Source organism: Zalophus californianus, chromosome 6 (assembly GCF_009762305.2).
Source record: "Zalophus californianus isolate mZalCal1 chromosome 6, mZalCal1.pri.v2, whole genome shotgun sequence".
Lineage (NCBI taxonomy): Eukaryota > Metazoa > Chordata > Mammalia > Carnivora > Otariidae > Zalophus > Zalophus californianus.
In genome coordinates this window covers 146,368,452-146,386,265 of record NC_045600.1, presented here as the reverse complement: position 1 = coordinate 146,386,265, position 17,814 = coordinate 146,368,452, and the positions used below count along the sequence as shown (strand labels likewise).

At 54.7% G+C, this 17,814-nt stretch overlaps 1 protein-coding gene across 5 annotated transcripts in view; it reads left to right on the top strand.

The window, feature by feature from the left end:
- Positions 1-4,229: 4,229 nt before the first annotated feature.
- Positions 4,230-17,814, top strand: part of ACSBG1 (acyl-CoA synthetase bubblegum family member 1) — a 44,234-nt gene continuing 30,649 nt past the window's right edge. For 2 of the 5 annotated variants that reach the window (XM_027569401.2, XM_027569400.2), the window contains exon 1: positions 4,323-4,381. In XM_027569401.2, coding sequence (XP_027425202.1) covers positions 4,338-4,381 — 44 coding nt within the window. In that variant the 5' untranslated portion in view covers positions 4,323-4,337. Of the gene's footprint in view, positions 4,382-5,002; positions 5,065-17,814 lie in introns of those variants that run through there. The other 3 variants (XM_027569404.2, XM_027569402.2, XM_027569403.2) reach the window with 3 other exon arrangements.

The following is a 17,814-nucleotide window of genomic DNA, read 5'->3' as shown; positions in this document are numbered from 1 at the left end:
GGTGTGTGCTACGGGTCTGAACCATTTACCCACGTGATGCTTCTGACAGCCATTCCCTGACACTGGCATGGTTCACATGGAAAACATTTACCTCCTCCAGTGAAAATAAAACTAAATTTCCCCAGCTTTTTCTATAGCAGATTCCAAAAGTGTCCTGTGATCAAATAGTGTAGGTGGAAGGGACAAACGTTTCTTGATAGTTTCACATCAATTTCAGCGCACTTTGGGAAACGTGTGTGTGGAGCAAACCAGGCAGTTGGTGACTTCACAGATGGAATGGCTTTGGATGAAACCAGAATCCATTTCTAGATTTTAGAAGTGGGTCAAAGTAAAGAAAAACATGTAGGGTGTACAAGGCCAGAGGTGTGCAGACCCGGCAGAGACTGTGACCGTCTGGGATGAGCTGGAAAACTCTCGGTCCTCCAGGCTGGGGAGCTGCCCCTGCATGTAGTCATGGCAGAGCCCCCATCCCGGCTCCGCCAGGACACGTAGGGACACGTAGACTCGATTTTCTCCCAACTGTTGACGATGTTGACACATTCACATTTGTGCCAGGATTTGTCTTTGCAAGTCGTTCCTTGGTGCTGTCGGGTAGCGGGGCCCAGATCACAGAGGGCCTAGTGGACCAGGGTAAGGACCGAGGCTTCTATTCTGACAAGGGGAGTTTGGGATGGCACGGAGGAGGAATGTGCTCTCAGACTGCAGCTGTAACGGGGCCTGTGTGGCCTCATCCCTGCGCGGGGGTCCAAGACTGCACTCTGCTCCCCCAGGTCCAGGCCTGCGAAGGCCAGTCGTTCACATCTGACGGGGCAGGGACTCCACCCTCATCACACCCAGTCTTCTGGGTCCCTTCCAGGACTCCTCCTTCCCGCAGCCCCGCCCCATCCCGCAGCCCCGCCCCCTCGGTCCTTCAGCCCCGCCCCCTCATTGCCCCTTCCCTCTTCTTTCCCGAGCCTCCTAATCTAATTTCCAGGAGAGGGAAATGGGCTCTGCGTGCACATTCGCATCGTCCTGTTCCAGGTCAGCCTGGTGGGGACCGGTGGGGGGACCGTCATCGCCTCGGGCTCCAGTGCAGGGAAGGAGGCAGAGATCAGGCTATCCCTGCCAGTGCAGCCTCGAGGAAGCCCCATCGGCCACCGCCTCCGTGCGGGGCACCTTGTTCACTCGTCACCCACGACTCGCAGAAGTCGCAGTTACTATCCCACCGCACTGCGGCCAAGCTCACGGTCACTGCGCTGGAGTCCCTTCCCCAAGGTCGCTCAGCTCCTGAGCACAAGGACGGGGAGCTGAACCCAGGTCTGTGTAACCCCAAAGCTCGGGGCTTTCCTCCTGCTACGGTTGCTCACTGTCCCATCATATCGAGGGTCTGCTAAGGGCTAGAGCCCTCTCCCTAGAGAGACGGGGACAAATGGGGACACACACACACACACACACACACAGGGCCTATGATTTCAGGGACTTCCCACACTCCTGGCTAAGAACACCTGTGCCATCCACAACCCCATCTTACCACGGGGCCCGGAGCATGGAGACACCCTATTTCCAGTCAGCAAGCCCTCCCCACCCCACCCTGCACCCCAAGTACCGAGCAGAGAGGGGGGCCCTCCGGCTGGTGCAGAATGTGGATGGGGCTTCCCAGTCGACAGACTCAGGCGGGCAAAACTGCAGCTTTCTTTCTCTGTAACCTGACGGAAAAAATTTTAAACCTCTCCCCTTCTTCCTACTAATGGCAGAATGTTCAATCTATCCATGTCACAAAAACTGTCATTTCTAACTTTAAACTGAGTCACATCCCAGCAGCTCCACTGTGGGAACTTGTCCTGGGGTGAAGTGCTGATGGTCCAGGCTGCAAACAACCGCGATGTTCATCCCACTACAGGGGGGCCGTGGGGGGCCAGACCCCTCCCATGGCTGAGGAGCCAGGCCCACCAGGTAGGTGGCCCTACCCCGGGCCTCTTGGGGCCTCATACAGGAGCAAGGAAGCTGCTGCTGACCCTGCAGGCAGCCGAGGGGCACGAGGAACCAGCCCCCAGCCTCTCCCTCCACCCTGTGCCCCCTGCGTTAGCCTAACTCTACCCCGGTGACGTCCACACAGCTCAGCTGCGGGGGCAGAGCCGGCACAGACGGAATCCGGGGGGCAGAGGCAGCCTGACCAGCATGTGGTCACAGTTACTTTCCCCGGGGAATGGGTTGACTGTCCACACGGCTCAACCAGACTCGGCTGCTCGCTGTCCTTCCCTTCCGCACCAAGCCCGGCACCCACCCTCTGCACAGCATGTGCCTTTGGTCCTGGTGCCCAGGGGAGTGGCCAGCAGCCTCTCTTGCCGGCCCCCAGCTCTGCCCTCTCCCCAGGTGGGCCCCTGGTCCGTCGCCGGCTCTGAGGAGGGGGCTGCCCAGGCCCTCCCTTCCCTGGTGCCCTGGCACCATCTCCTCAGTGGCACTCAGGGGCCTTGTCGTCTCCACTGTGGCAAATGGCCCAAGGAGGCCCCTGCCCACACCGCTCCCCAGGGCCGACGTCCTTCCTAGGACCCCCAAGAATCTGGGGGAGGGTGAGCAGAAGGGTGCACTTGCTAGGCCTGTTCACACCTCCTTCCAAACCCTTCCAGGCCTTCTTCTTGGCCAAGAATTGGACATCTTTCTTCTCTGACTCAGTTGCCCCGTGGCTGGGGGCTCTGGGACTTATCAATAAGACGCAGTCCTGCTGGCGCACCCGATTCAGGAACATGCCCCCCCCCACCCCCCACACGTTCCCAGTCTCAGGCCTTTACCCACATGATTCAAACAAACTGAGGCCCAGAGAGGGGCAGGGACCCACACAAGGTCCCAGGGGAGGGGGCATGGGTGAAGGTTCAGGCCTCAAAGCCAGACTCTGGGCCCTCTGTCCTGTGTACCTTCAACAGCACGGGGAGGCAGCATCCCGAGGCCTGAGGCCGATGCCAGACTTTTCCGGCAGACAGCCAAGCTCCTTCTCAGCCCCCTGCCACCACCCGTCAGGACAGCATTCCCGGCGACCCAGCTGAACCCTCTGCCCCCTTCTGGGGACACCTCACAGGAATCCCCACCAACACGTCCTGTATAGAGTTTGCACTGGGTTGACTTATGTCCCCAGAACTCATGCCCACTCAGAGCCTCGGAATGTGACCTTGCTTGGAAGTAGGGTCTTTGCAGATGGGAGCCATTAGGATGACGTCGTATGGGATTCGGTGGGCCCCGGTCCAGTGACTGCTGACCTCGCAGCAAGAAGAGAGGATGAGGGATGTAGGCACAGATTGGGGTGCAGCACCTCCAAGCCAGGGCCGTCGAGGGCTACAGGCCACCGCCAGAAGCTGGCAGAGGTGAGGAAAGAGGCTCTCCTAGAGTCCTGGAGGGGACGGCCCTGCTGAGGCCCTCAGGTCACCAGTCTGACCTGTGAGACAATAACCTGTGTGCTTTAAGGCCCCCATCCTGTGGTGCTTTGTCCCAGCCTCCTTCGGGAACCACTACCCAGTGTAAGGGGGGATTCCTGGGGTTCAGAGGAAGCCCTCTGTTCTCCCCGCCCCGCGTCTAGCTGTCTATGGCCACGCAAGCCCATCGGCACTCTTCTCCCTTCTGCCGAAGGGGCAGAGCCATGCTTGTCTCTCGGCGCCCTGGAACGGTCATGGTCCTCGGTCCCTCTATCATGTCTGCTTCGGGCCACAGGCCTGTGACAATGACAGGATAGTCCTCGGGGTGGGAACGTCTCTGCTTCCCCCGACTGGGCTCCTGGAGGGTGGGAGTCAGGGCCCCTCCTCAGCTGTCCTGTGTCCCGGGCAGGGCCTGGGCAGGTGGGCCGGGAGGAGAGACCGCCCGCCGGGGCGGCGTTGGCCAGACGGTGAGGCAAGGCTGCAGAGTGTGAGCACTCGGGGCAGCCGTCTCGGCAGGGTCCGGGTGCACACTGGGGCTGAGATCCCCCTCTGCCCTAGTGTGGCCTGTCAGGCCGGTGAGGACGGTCTCAGGGGGCCCAGAAGCCCGGAGCCCATTGGCCAGGCTTCCTGGGAGAGCTGGGGCGGATTTGCATCAAAAAGAACACTGGCTTCATTGAAATTCTCCTCGCCTCCCGTGAAACAAAACCACGAAGAAAAGGAAAGTTTTCATCCTGAGCAACTTCACCCCTGAGGAGCGTTTTGAGCGTCTAAAAATAGAGAGGAAATGGGCCTCTTTGGGCCGCTCCAGTCGCCGCCCCTCGGCCCGGGGCCCGCCCCCACTGCCCACTCAAGGCCAGCCTCTCGCCCAGTGGGGCACCAAGCTCTTGCGCAGGTGCCCGCAGCAGATGCCACGCAGCTCTGTAGCTGGACGCGACTGCCCCCGAGGACCCCAGCATGCTGGACAGCGCAGAGGCCCCCCAGGAAAGCTCGGCAGCCAGGTGAGCCAGCAGGCGGGCCCGTGTCTGCGCTCTGGGCTGGGCTCTGCCCCGTGGACCTGGGCAAGCGGCTCCGTCCTCTGAGCCTCAGTCTCCTCATCTGGGAAATGGAAGGAAGGGTCTGGAATGAGCACTGGCTGGGGTGTGAGTCGTTGGAGCTGGTACTGCCCTGTGTGGCCAAGAGGGGCTCAACCGAAAAGGGAGCTGCCCCCCAGGGGCGTGAGCCAGGGGCTGCTGTGGAATGGGGGGAGGGTGCTTCCGTCCTTAAGAACCCTTTCCTGTCTCCCCCAGGGGGTCGATAAGAGACAAGGATGGGGAGAGCTCTAGCTGTGTGACCTTGGCAGGCCCCCGCCCGTCTCTGGGCTACAGCTTCCCCAAAGCCCTGTGCATATTCACTGCGATTCACGGGAAGCAGATTGAATTAGTCAGACATTTGCTGGCACCCACTCAGCCCCAGGCCCTGTCCATCCAAGGAGCGGGGGATCCTGGGAAGAAGGGACCCAGTCCCGGCCTCAGAACGCCCCAGCCAGGAGGCAGGGAGACGGCAGACACCCTCCAGGGTCCAGACGTCCATGCTCTGTGCCCAGAAGTGGCACCGGCCAAGCGGGAGGAAGAGACTTCTAATTGGGGGCGCTAGCCATGGTGGAAAGACGTGAAGGAAGTCAGGAACCTTGGGGATGCGAGAGGTGGGGGCGCTGCGTGTGGAACGGGCCGGGGACGGGAGTGGTAATCACCAGGTCTGGGCTCCAGAGCGCGTGACCACTGTTCCCACGGGAGGGGCTATGAGGACGGAATGAACGTTAATGAGCCTCAGAGACAGAGGCCCCTCCAAGGGGTGGGCTCTGGGTCTCCAGGGAACCCTCCAGAAGCAAGGGGGTCCTTGCCTGCAAGGCCTCGAGAGCAGGAGGTCCAGCCCCTCTCCCCGGACCAGGGCCATACACACAGGGGGTCAACAGGCCCCTTGAGGTAAGCTGGCCGGAGCTCCCTCACCCAGGGGGAGGTTCTGGACTGCTCAGCACACGGGTGCTCCTGCCACCCCCTCCTTCCGGGCGGCAAAGCGCTCATAGGCACACCTTGAAAGCTCAGCCCTTGTCAGGAAGCGCCAAGCTCTGCTGGTTCTCCGGGTTCCCTGTGCCCGAAAACGAGCAGTCAAGGTGGGGGTCAGGAGCCCAGGGTTTCCCAAGGTCCACCGAGAAGGCCCATGGTGGCAAGGGGTGGCAGAGGGTCGGTCCCGTGCACTCGCTGGGGTCTGGCCACTCTGGAGGAGCTGGGCAGCGGAGTCCTCAGAGCCTGAGCCTGCTTTGCAGACACTATGAAAGGGAGGCCGTCAAACGGGGACAGAGCCCCTGTCAGGGACAGAGGGCTGGAAACCCAGAGCTGGAGGACCCGCCCCTCTGCTTTCTTGCTTAGAGGCTTTGGGTAAGTTGTCTAGCTTCTCTGAGCCTCAATACCACCTTCTGTGCCCACGAAGACAGAGCGCCTGACCCCCATTGACCTTGCAGAGAAGTTGGGCAGATCCTACTAGCTACTAGCCAGTGTGGATGGCTCGGTTCCAGAAGCAGAAGGGCCGCCCTCCCAGGCATGGGAGACGTCCTGGCAATGCTGGAAACTCTCTTAGCAGCACCGGGCGGGGGGTCTTGGGTTCCCACCCCGCTCCGCTCCGGACCTACTCTGACCCCGGGCAAGATGGGCTCTCGGAGCCTCTGTTCCCCTGTCTGTCCAATGGGGGAGATACTCCCGCTCCGTCAGCTTTGCAGAGTACCCGGAAAGAACTCGATGTTGTTCCCAAGCTCCTCTCCACCTCTCCACCCTGCACCCCCAAGACAGCGGGCCTGCATTCCTCCAATAGCCCGAGAGGGGCCTTATCTTCCCAACCCCCTTCCCAGGGCTGCAGAGGGGAGGACTGGAGGTGGGGGGGCGGGGGTGGGGAGGCAGGAACTGAGAGCCGGAGGAGGGTTTGCACACCAGCCTGACCGACGTGAATTCCCTTTTGTGCCAAGCCAATGGCAGGGCTGGTGCTGGGCGGTGTGGGCAGGGTCTGGGGGGAAGGAGCCAGGCCAGGGCCAGCAGAGCTAGAAGCTGCTGGGCTGCAGCTGGGTCTGTGCCCTTTGAGGCGGTGGTGCTAGGTCACGCCACACATCAGGAGCACCACTGAGTGCGTCCGGGGCCCCTGTTAGATTCTCTGTCCAGTACAGATACCAGCCTCCCCGAGCCTGAAGAAGCCCAGCTTGGACGAGGGCCTTCAAAGGAGCCAGAGAAAGGGGCAGTTCTGGGTCTGTACGGCTGTGGATGCCCGGGGGCGGGGGGGAGCAGGCAAGGGCACCATGTGGACGGAAGGTGTGGGTGTGGAGGAGTTATAGGCGGCCATCAGACCGGTCAGGTAGGGCCAGGCTAACTTCTAGGTCTGGACGGGCCGGTGTGGCCAGACTAGGGGCAGCCAGGCATGAGGGCGGCCGCAGCCAGAGGAGGAGACCCTGAGGAGCCCTGATGCCACAGAAGCAGCAGAAGCAGAAGAGAGAGCCCAGTCTGGGGGGAGAGGAAGCCGGCGGGGAGCCTGGAGGCCAGGAGGCCAGGAGACAGGAGCCTGCGGGGCCGAGTGTGGCCCAGGGAAGGATGGTGAACGGACCACACTTCCCCGGGGCTCCCAGCTGCCCCTCCCAGCACTGCCCACCCAAAGACTGGGTGCAGAGAGGAGGTCCCTGGGAGCCAGGGACGTGGGGCAGGCCGGGGGGCTGCTGCAAGCCCAGGGAAGGAGGCTCTTCTCACTGACAGAGCTGTCCAGGGAGGACAAGGGGTGAGCTCCCCGTCTCTGGGATGCGCAAGCCTAGAGGGACAGTCAAACTGCAAATACTAGGGGAAGGATACAAGCATTTTCAAGAGTACGGACTACCCAGTGCCTTCTGGTTCTCCCCAGCCTCCCGCCTGCTTCCCCGCGGCAAGAAGCACGACTATGGCAGGGGGCTTCTGTTTTTGTTTTTGGTATCTTTATTGTTTTTCTCTGCTTTCATAAATAACACGTCCATTTATTGAAAATCATTCATTGTTGACTACGTCAGGCACTGTGTTAAGCGCCGTAGAGTATCATAGAAAACAAGGCGAGCTTCTGACCTAAGGAGCTCAAATCCTTGCAACAAAGACCCACATCAAACAGTAATTATACGATGACTTGTCCTTGTCACTGGGATTGGTGCCACGAAGGAATTAAGGAAAAGAAGAAGGAAGTGTGATCAATACCACCAAACGGCGAAAATGGCACATTTGTGTTTGTATATGCTTTATCGCAATAAAATGTATCTTTAAAATGTTGGTAATTTTTTTAAAGAAATTATAGACAGCATGTAACAGATGTCCAACCTAGACTCCGGGGCTGGGGAAGACTTCCTTAGGGGAAGCAACACCTAAGCTGAGACCCGGAAGGTGAGTAGGGGGTGATGAAGGGAAGAGCTTTCTAGGAAAAAGGCACAGCTCATGCAAAGGCCCTGAGGTGGGAAGGAGCCCGTAGTGTTCGAGAATCTACAAGGCCAGTGGGCACAGGACGGAGCACTTGGGAGTATCTGTGCCCCAGGAAGGGGCTGGCGCCAAGGGTCCCTGTACAAAGGGCACATCGGTAGAGTCAGAGTCCCCAGTCCCCGGACCTCTGAATACAGATCTGGAGGCCTTCAGGAGGCAGGTCAGCCCAGGCCAGCCCTGGGTCCTTGCAGGGGATGCCAAGCTGTTGGCCGGGGACAGCAGAGCCTAAGCTGGCCTGGAGTCAGGACGCTGGGCCCAAAGCTGACTCACTGTCCCCAGGCAAGCCCTTGAATGGCAGACTCTCAGGTCAGTGGGGTTTTTTTAGGTCACTGAGTCTAACCCACTCCATCACAACAATCACATATTATCAACCTACCCTGACTTGAATACCTCCAGTGATGGGGAACTCACTACTTACTTCTTTGTCCCTGCAAAGGACATGGTTTCATTTAGAGAAAGCCCTACATCACCCTGGGTCCTGGCTCCAGTCTCTCCTCCCAGGCAGCCCTGGCTCCTCGCAAGGGAGCTTGTGAGGGACGCTTGAGGGCAGGGCTGGGGCGCTGCTTTGGAAACTGGGAAGGTCATGACCCTGTGAAGGACATCCAGGACCTAGCTTGGACTCTAGCCCCAAGAAGCTGTAAAGTAAGACTTTACATCTGCAGAATCTAATAGGTTGTATGTTCTGTATTAATGGAAGCAAATTTTTCATATAGTGCAATGCACAAAGATGAGTATACCTTGATGACTTTTGACAAAAAGCAGATAGTCCTGTACCCGGCAACATGGTAGAAGTACAGAACGTCTCATCGTTCCAGAATGCTCCTGCACTCCCTGACCGTCAACGCTTGCCCCGTCTTATGGAAGCAGCTGGTTCGGACAGACACTGCTCTGGCAATTCCTGAACGTCTTGTCGATGGGGTCACATGACCAGGACTTTTCCTCCCACTCACTGGGAGGTTCACCCTATGGCTTAGCCCCCCTGCCCCGCGGAGTGGACTCTGCTCCGGGCTATCCACAGTTGGATTATCCATTCTTCTGTGGAGGACGTGGGGCTGTTTCCAGTTTGAGGATTTTATGACTAGAACTGTAACGAACATTCTTGTGTAAGGTGTTTTGGGACATGCGTATTCATTTTCTTGGGTAAGCCCCTGGGGATGCTATTGCTGGCGCAGGGCCAGGGCGATGTTTGAAGAAGCCACCAGACGTTTTCCCACGTGGTCGTACCGCCCGCGCTAGCATTTTCTGCTGCCCCACATCTTCGTCAGCGCTGGGAGGGTTATTCTTTTTACCACTAGCCACGCTGCTGGGTGAGCGGTGGAATCTTCTGCGGGTTCAGTTTTAATTTCCCTGATAACGATGTTGAGCGTACGTTCAAGTGCTTACTGGCCATTTCTCTACATTCTTTTGTGAAGTGTCTGTTCAAATCTTTAGCCCATTTTGTAGTTGGGTTCTTAATCTTTTTGTTCTTGTTTGCAGAGATTCTTCATATGTTCTGGACATCAGTCCCTCGTTAGATAAATGTCTTGCAAATATTTTCTCCCACTTTGTGGCCTATCTTCACTTTCTTAACGGTGTCTTGATGAACAAACATCTTTTATGTGATAAAATTCAATGTATCTACTTTTTTCTGTTATGGTTAGTGCCACTGTGTCATTTCTAAGAAATCCGCCTATGCTAAGGTTTTAAGATACTTTTCTGTGTGTTCTTCCAGAGGTTGACAGTTTTAGCATTTATATTTAGGGGCATGATCCATCTCAAGTTAATATTTTTCCACATATTTATTCAGTTATTCCAGTGCCATTTGTCAAAAATATTTTTTTTTCACTGTTAAGCTGCCAAGGCTCCTTTGTTAAAAAAAAAAAAAAAAAATCAGTTGACCATATACGTGTGTGGGCCTGTCTCTGGACTTTCTCCCACCGAGCCAGTCTTCTATCCTGACGTTCCTACCAAACTGTGCTGTCCGCCTTGGCGGTGTCGTAGGTCTTGAAACCAGGCAGTGCTGGTCCTCCGTGCGGTTCCTTTCCCCTGTTTGGGCTACGTCCAGCGCCATCAGCAGCCTCTAAGATGTTCCAGGACCCTTGCCTTCAGGATTCCGCGCAATGGCGCTCCGCATTTCTGTGTATTTCTGTGTGGTGCCTTCACGTGGTCTCCTTCACGCTGGCTTCAAGGCAGTCAGACCTCTGATGAGTTTGGATATGACGAGTTTCCCTGACCCAAAAAGCATATGTCCTGAGAGTCAGGGGAAACCCATACCAGCTCTTAGGATCTAGCCTTGGAGACCACATGGCGTCGCTGCTACTACATTGTATTTGGTGGGCGCCAGTCATCGGTAAGGCCCGTCTCCGAGGAGAGGGGAGTGGGCCCCAGCCCCGCGATGGGAGGGCGCAAGAGGATTTGCAGACCTGATTTCGAGCTGTCACAGATGTGCGGTGAGAACTCCTCCCACCTGTCATTTCGATGGAATGTCATCACTTCATCACTGTTTTGAAAGCTGCTGTCCCTGGAAAGATTGCTCCCGGGTTAGCACGTTAGCACTTTTAAGTATATGGTCCCAGGGTCTTCCTGTCCCCTTTTACTTACGGGAAGTCAGTCATCGTTTCTATTCCTGTTTCCTGTTAGGCGACAGGTTTTCTCCTCCACCGGCCTTGGTGGTTTTTACAACATTGTGATTTTCAGCAGTTTCACTGGGATGGATTAAAGTGTGGGTTTACGTTATTTCATTTAATGCAGATTAAGCTCGGTCATCATGTGTGACTTCTAGGTTTTCCATCTAGAATTTGTAGGCTGATGGTTTCATCAAATGTTGAGGGAAAATTAGACATGAATTTTTTCAAATTGTTTTCTGCCCCATTCTCTTTCTCCTTCTCAGGGACTTTGATTAAATGTACGTTAGACCATTTGATACTGTCTCACAGGTCACTGAGGCTTTGCTCATTTTTTATTTTTTTAAAGATTTTATTTATTTATTTATTTGAGAGAGCGAGAATGAGAGAGCGCGAGAGAGCACATGAGAGGGGGAAGGGTCAGCGGGAGAAGCAGACTCCCTGCTGAGCAGGGAGCCCGATGCGGGACTCGATCCCGGGACTCCAGGATCATGACCCGAGCCGAAGGCAGTCGCTTAACCAACTGAGCCACCCAGGTGCCCCTGCTCATTTTTTTAAATGGTGATATAATTTATCTATCATACATTTTACCCGTTTAAACTGTGAAATTCAATAGTTTTCAGTATTTTCACAGAGTTGTGCAGCCATCACCATGGTCACTTTTCGAACATTTTTGCCATCCCCAAAGAAACCCTGAACCGCTTCGCAGTTACTTCCCATTTCCCCTCAAGCCCCCAACCCTAGGCAACCACTAATCTACTTTTTGTCTCTATAGATTTGCTTCTTCTGGGCATTTTATGTCAGTGAACTTGTGTATCATCTACTGTGAATGGCTTCTTTCCCTAGGAATATTTTCATAATTCAGCCATGTTGTGCTTCATTCCCTGGACGGCCACGTAACATTCCAGTGCATGGGTGCGCCCATTCTGTTCACCCACTCATCAGTTGGAGGACGTTTGGGCTGTTTTCATTTGATGGCAATTATGCATGATGCTGCCATGAACACACGCACAAGTGTTTATCTGGACGTGTTTGTATTTTTGTTGAGTATCTACATGGGGGTGGGACCGCTGGGTCAAAGGATGATTCTGTGTGTAACTCTCTGAGGACCCGCCAGACTGTTCCCCACGGTGGCTGCACCACCTCGAGTCCCCAGCAGCCGTGTGCGAGGGCTCTGATTTCTCACACCCACCCAACCCTGGTCATTGTCTACCTGTCTGACTACAGCCATCCTGCAGGGGGAGGTAGTATCTCCGTGGTTTTGATTCCCTGGTGGCTGACTGTGCTGAGCATCACTGCATGTGACGGTTGTCCTTTGGTGCGTCTTCCTTGAAGAAATGTCTGGTTTTAATCAAGTTACCTGTCTTTTGAGTTGTAATTGTTCTTTGTATATTCTACATGTAATTCTCTTATCAGACGTATAATTTGCAAATGTTTTCTCCCATTCTGCGGGTTATCTTTTTGCTTTACTTATGGTGTCCTTTGAAGCACAAGAAGGCTTAATTTTGATGTAGTTCAATTTATCTGTTTTTTTCTCGTTGCTTGTGCTCTTGACGTTGTATCTCGGGAAAGCTGTGCCTAACTCGGGCCCCAGAGACTAACGTTTCTTCTGACAGTTAAACTGTTAGCTCTTACCATTAAGCCTTTGATACATTTTGACCTAATTTTTTAAAAAAGATTTTATTTATTTATTTATTTGACAGAGAGAGACACAGCGAGAGAGAGAACACAAGCAGGGGGAGTGGGAGAGGGAGAAGCAGGCTTCCCGCAGAGCAGGGAGCCCGATGCAGGGCTTGATCCTAGGATCCTAGGATCATGACCTGAGCCGAAGGCAGATGCTTAACCCACTGAGTCACCCAGGTGCCCCTTTTTTGACTTAATTTTTTGTGTGTATGGTGTGGTCCAACTTAATTCTTCTGCATATGGATATCCAGCTGTCCCAGAACCATTTGTTGAAAAGACTGTTCTTTCCCCTACTGAACGGTCTTGCAACTCTTGTTGAAAACCAATCGACTGTATATGTGAAGTTGAGTTCTGGATTCTACATTTTTTTAAGATTATTTATTTATTTGAAAGAGAGAGAATGAGAGAGAGAGAGAGAGAGCACATGAGAGGGGGGAGGGTCAGAGGGAGAAGCAGACTCCCTGCTGAGCAGGGAGCCCGATGCGGGACTCGATCCCGGGACTCCAGGATCATGACCTGAGCCGAAGGCAGTCGCTCAACCAACTGAGCCACCCAGGAGCCCCACTGGATTCTACATTCTGTTCCATTTATCCATACATTAATCCTTTGTTTGTTTTTTTTAAAAGATTTTATTTATTTGACAGAGAGAGACACAGCGAGAGAGGGAACACAAGCAGGGGGAGTGGGAGAGGGAGAAGCAGGCCTCCCGCCGAGGAGGGCACCTGATGCGGGGCTCGATCCCAGGACCCTGGGACCATGACCTGAGCTGAAGGCAGATGCTTAACCAACTGAGCCACCCGGGCACCCCCCATACATTTATCCTTATGCCAGTACTATGTTGTCTTAATGACTGTAGGTGTGTAGTATGTTTTGAAATCAACAGGTGTGAATCCTCCAGCTTTGTTCTTTTTCAATATTGTTTTGGCTATTCTGGGTCTTTTGAATTTTCATATAAACTTTAGACCAGCTTGTTAATTTCTACAAAAAAGTCAGCTGGGATTCTGATAAGGATTATTTTGACCGGTAGATCAGTTTTTGGGGGGGGGGGGTATTGTCATCTTAACAATATTAAGTCTCTTGATCACTAGATGACTTTCCATTTGTTTAGGTCTTAATTAATTTCTTTCAACAATGTTTTGTTATAGGTTAATTTAAAAAATATTTTTTCTCTCTCTTCTTTCAATTGAATTATTTCTATCATTCTGTCTTCAAGTTCATAAACGTTTTTTCTGATAGTTCCAAATCTGCTGTTAAGCTCATCTGGTAAGCTTTTCATTTCAGAGATTGTACTTTTCTTTATACTTTCTATTTTCATGTGGCAATCCTCCATTGTTCATCAATTATGTCTATATTTTTTCTTTAAATTATCAAACATGTGTTAGTAACTGTGTTAAAGTCCTTGCATGCTTATTGCAACATCTGTGTCATCTCTGAGTTTGTTTCTATTGACTGCCTTTTTTCTCGATTTTGGCTCAAATTTCTTGCCTTTTCAGATGTCTGGTCATTTTTTGTTATACGTTGGATATTGCGATGATAGGTTAGGAGTTTGTTGATTTAAAGGATTTAAATATGCATTTCATTCAACTAGAGTCTCAGCCACAGGGCTCTGCCTTTCTGAGTCCGTCACTCCTAAGAAATCCCATGTTGCTGAGCTGTATGCAGGGGTTTTGGGAGTCTCACGGAGACCCACCCAAGTTTAGGCAGTGCATATGATACTTCAGAGTTTAAAATCTGGAGTCAGGGGCGCCTGGGTGGCTCAGTTGGTTAAGCGACTGCCTTCGGCTCAGGTCATGATCCTGGAGGCCCAGGATCTAGTCCCATGTCGGGCTCCCTGCTCAGTGGGGAGTCTGCTTCTCCCTCTGACCATCCCCCCTCTCATGCTCTCTCTATCTCATTCTCTCTCTCAGATAAATAAATAAAATCTTAAATAAATAAATAAATAAATAAATAAAATCTGGAGTCAAACTATCTGGCTTTAAATCCCAACTATTCCAATTACTAGCTGTATCACCTACAGCAAATTACTTCATCACTTTCTGCTTCCATATCCCATATAATGGGAATTATAATTCAGTACCTACTTTATAGGATTGTTGATGTCATTGAATGACTTAATATATGTAATGTGCCTGCCATATACTAAGTGCTCAGGAGATATTAGTTTGAACTTTAAAAAAAAAAGTGAAATGAGGGGTGTGCCTGGATGGCTCAGTCTGTTAAGCGTCTGACTTCAGCTCAGGTCATGATCTCAGGGTCCTGGGATCGAGCCCCATGTTGGGCTCCCTGCTCAGCGGGGAGTCTGCTTCTCCCCCTCCCTCTGCCTGCTGCTCCCCCTGCTTGTGCTCTAGTTCTGTCTCTGACAAATAAATAAATAAAATCTTTAAAAAAATTTTTTTTCAAAGTATTAGTTGATGGAGGGGTGTAATAAAAGGGTCTCATGGTGAATGACAGAAAATGGGACCATGGGGTGCCCACCCTTCTGTGCCTCACCCTGTTTGCCCCTGCCCCACCCAGGTGGCCTGGGATGAACCCACAGGTCCCAGTGCCCAGAACACTTTCTCTTGGGCGGGACAGGATTGCCTCCCAGCTCAGTCCGGGTTTTGCAACAGAGCCTGGCGATGGATGAGTTCATCTCCATGCAGGCTTGTGAGCTTTGTCCCGACAGGGTTGGAGGCTCTGGGTGTGGCCAGTTGGGTTAGAAGTGAGCTGGCTGGCTGGCCCCACCCAACATGGCAGGAGCCTAGGTGGAGCTGGGACCAGCCTTTGGGGCTGAAGCCTCTCCCCAAACACACCTCTGCGGGAGCCTTGCACTGGGGACTCAGTCCCCAGGGTGCCTGCCCCAAATATGTTCCTTCTAGCAGATGTGAGGGACATGGCTTCGACCACCCGTGCCCTGTTCTCACCCTTTCTGAGAGACCATGGGTCCCTAGAAGTCCTCTGCCTGACCAGGGTCCCCCGGGAGCTGGTCCGTCCTGGGGCCCTAGCTGCTTCCCCTTGGGGCCAGCCTCCTCCATGGCACCATGGCCTCGGGAACATCCTCTGCCTCAGGTCAAATCGTCGAAACTTCACTCTTTGCCAAACCGTCTCCTTTAATTTCGCCATACCCCCCGCCCCAGCCTGGGTCTGGTAAGCCCAGTGACCTTGAATGCTCCTCTAGTCACTGCCATCACCTCTCAACCTTCGAGGCAAGGCCCCCATGCCCCCTGTGCGGGGGTTGCTGAAGCACTCTTCGCGGTCGGAAGGAGGACCCCCCCTGGAGCCCTCAGACCTGGGGAAGGGACAGATCATTTGCAGCTCCGGGAATGTGGGCTTAATTCGGATTTTTATTTCATGGTAGGCAGTTATGTTTAAGAAAATAACATCCAGCCTCTATGCTAAGTGCTCTGGGAGGGGCTTAGCCAGGGCAGCTCCAGAGGGTCCCTCCCAGAGGGCTTCCTGGAGGAGGGGCTCTGAAGAACAGGATGCCGCTTGTGGGTTTTGCAAGGGGACAGAAAGTGACGATTACACATTTCCCCAGCCATCCTGATCCTGGAAGAAGCCCATTTACCCAGCCTCCTCGTCCATTTAGAAACTAGATCCAGCTGCCTCAGGGGTGCTGAGAGAGCTGGGCGTGGGGTTGCTGCCAGCTCTTGAACTGCGGACCTCTCTGATGCCATCCCCCACCCACACCCATGCCCGGCACCAAGTCCAATCATTAACGCCACCGCGGCTCAGCCCGCAGCAGGAGAGCATCAAGAGGAGGGAGGAATCATCCGCGTCCTGGGGACAGAGGAGGTCTGCGTTCCTTCCTGGGGTTCGCTGGGGCTGCGAACCCTTCCAAAGCACTGGTGGGGGCGAGGGGGGCTTCTGGCAGTTCTCAAAGGGGCTCATGACCCATGGCAGGCTCAGGGCTAGGACCCCTGACCCAGATGGTCAGGACAGCCTGAGGTGGCAATGGGCATTCACTGTCAGGAAAAGAGAACTTTAAGGAACTGGAATTTGGTGAAGGGCAGAATTTTCTGGAAGTGGGTGCGCGGGCAGTGACCTACCAGCTTACTGGGGTAGTCGGGAGGCATCTGACATCTGACTGGGGTCAGGACCATGGAACCACCTGTGCCCTGCCTCTGGGCCTTCAGGTGGGGCTTGTAATTCCCCCTGAATGCCCAGCAGGGCCCTGCATGTCTTCCCCTCCCCCAGAGGCCGTCTGGATCCTGAAGTTGTAGCTTGCAAGGGATCGCTAAGGGGTGGGGGCCCCCAGGGCTGGAGGGGCGGCTGGGAGGGGGTTTCCAAGGAGCAGGGGCCCTGGTGTTAGAAGGTTTGGGTTTGATGCCACAATCCTGCCAAGTCCCAGAGTAGGGGAAGAAGTAGAGGGGGCACGAGAGGGCAAGGGGCAGGGGCGTTTGCTGCCATGGGACAGGGGAGAGAAAGCTGTTTTATGATGCAGATAATGGGTAAATCTAGCGCGCGTAGTGTCCTGGTTCCGGAGTGGGTCACAGAGACCCAGGATCTGATCCCTGCTCTGCCTTCTTGCTGGGCACGCGACACCGGGCCAGTCTCAGGCTCTCCGGGCTGCTCTGCTGTTCATCTGGAGTACGGGCTCTGGATGACGCCTCCACTGCAGGGCTGTAGAGAGCATGCAAGGAGCCGGCACATGGAAGATGCTTGGCACAGCTCCTGCATTTAGTAAAGAAAAGTTAAAAAGTCGAAACCAAACCAAAAGTGAAGCTCCCAGCCCACCATGGGAGCCCAGGCGGGCTTCAGGTTCGGCGCCCAGCCACAGGGCCGTGTCGTCCTGCAGCCCACAGCCTGCCTCCCCTCCCCACACTGGTAGGTCCCTCTTCCTCTCTTGCTCCCCACCCTCTTATGTAAGGCTCACAGGTGGGCAGCTGGGGCCCGTGCCAGGTGGGTCAGCGGTGTCTGGGGCCACACCTCACCCACAGCCCCAGGGCAGGCCGGGGCGGGTTCCCTCGCATGCCCAGCCCCACTGCCTCATTACCTGGAGCCCTGGCAGCACCGACTCCCACACTTGGTGCCTTAGCCAACGGAGCGCAGGGAACGCCGAATCCTGTACCTGCCTTCACGCGGGGGAGACAGGTGAGCACCCGGTGCAGTCAGACCCGGCCCTGCTGGGCGTCTACTCTACCTCCATGCCCGTTCGGCCAGGAACCCGGGAACCTGAGAGAGCAGCTGAGAGTCCGATCTTCGAGGTGAGACAGGCCATGTGGACTAAAGAGAAGAGAGGGCGGTAGGCCACCGTGTGGAGGGGTCAGAGAGGCCCGTGCAGATGCAGCTCCTGGGCGGGCTGCTGGCATGGCACGCTCCAGCTGGGGTGGCCGGGACACTGGGTTCTGGAGGAGCTCCTCTCCCAGCTGGGGCCTTTTAGGATCCGGGGAATGTTGGGGCAATGCCCTGCCCTGAAATCCTCTGCTGTGTTCCCAGAGTTAGGGTCTCCCCTCGCACCCGGGGCGGAGAGAAGCAAGAACTGGAAGAAGGAATGGGGAGGGCGGCCGGGGGGGTCAGGAGTCTGCAAAGCAGGAGTCCTGGGGCTCTGATTGGTTTGCTCATCCTGGTAAGCGCCTGGCCCAGGGAATAGAAACTGGAGCCCGAAGGCGAGTCTGTGTTGTTCTCGATGTGATGAGATGTGTGGGCTTAGCAGGCAGT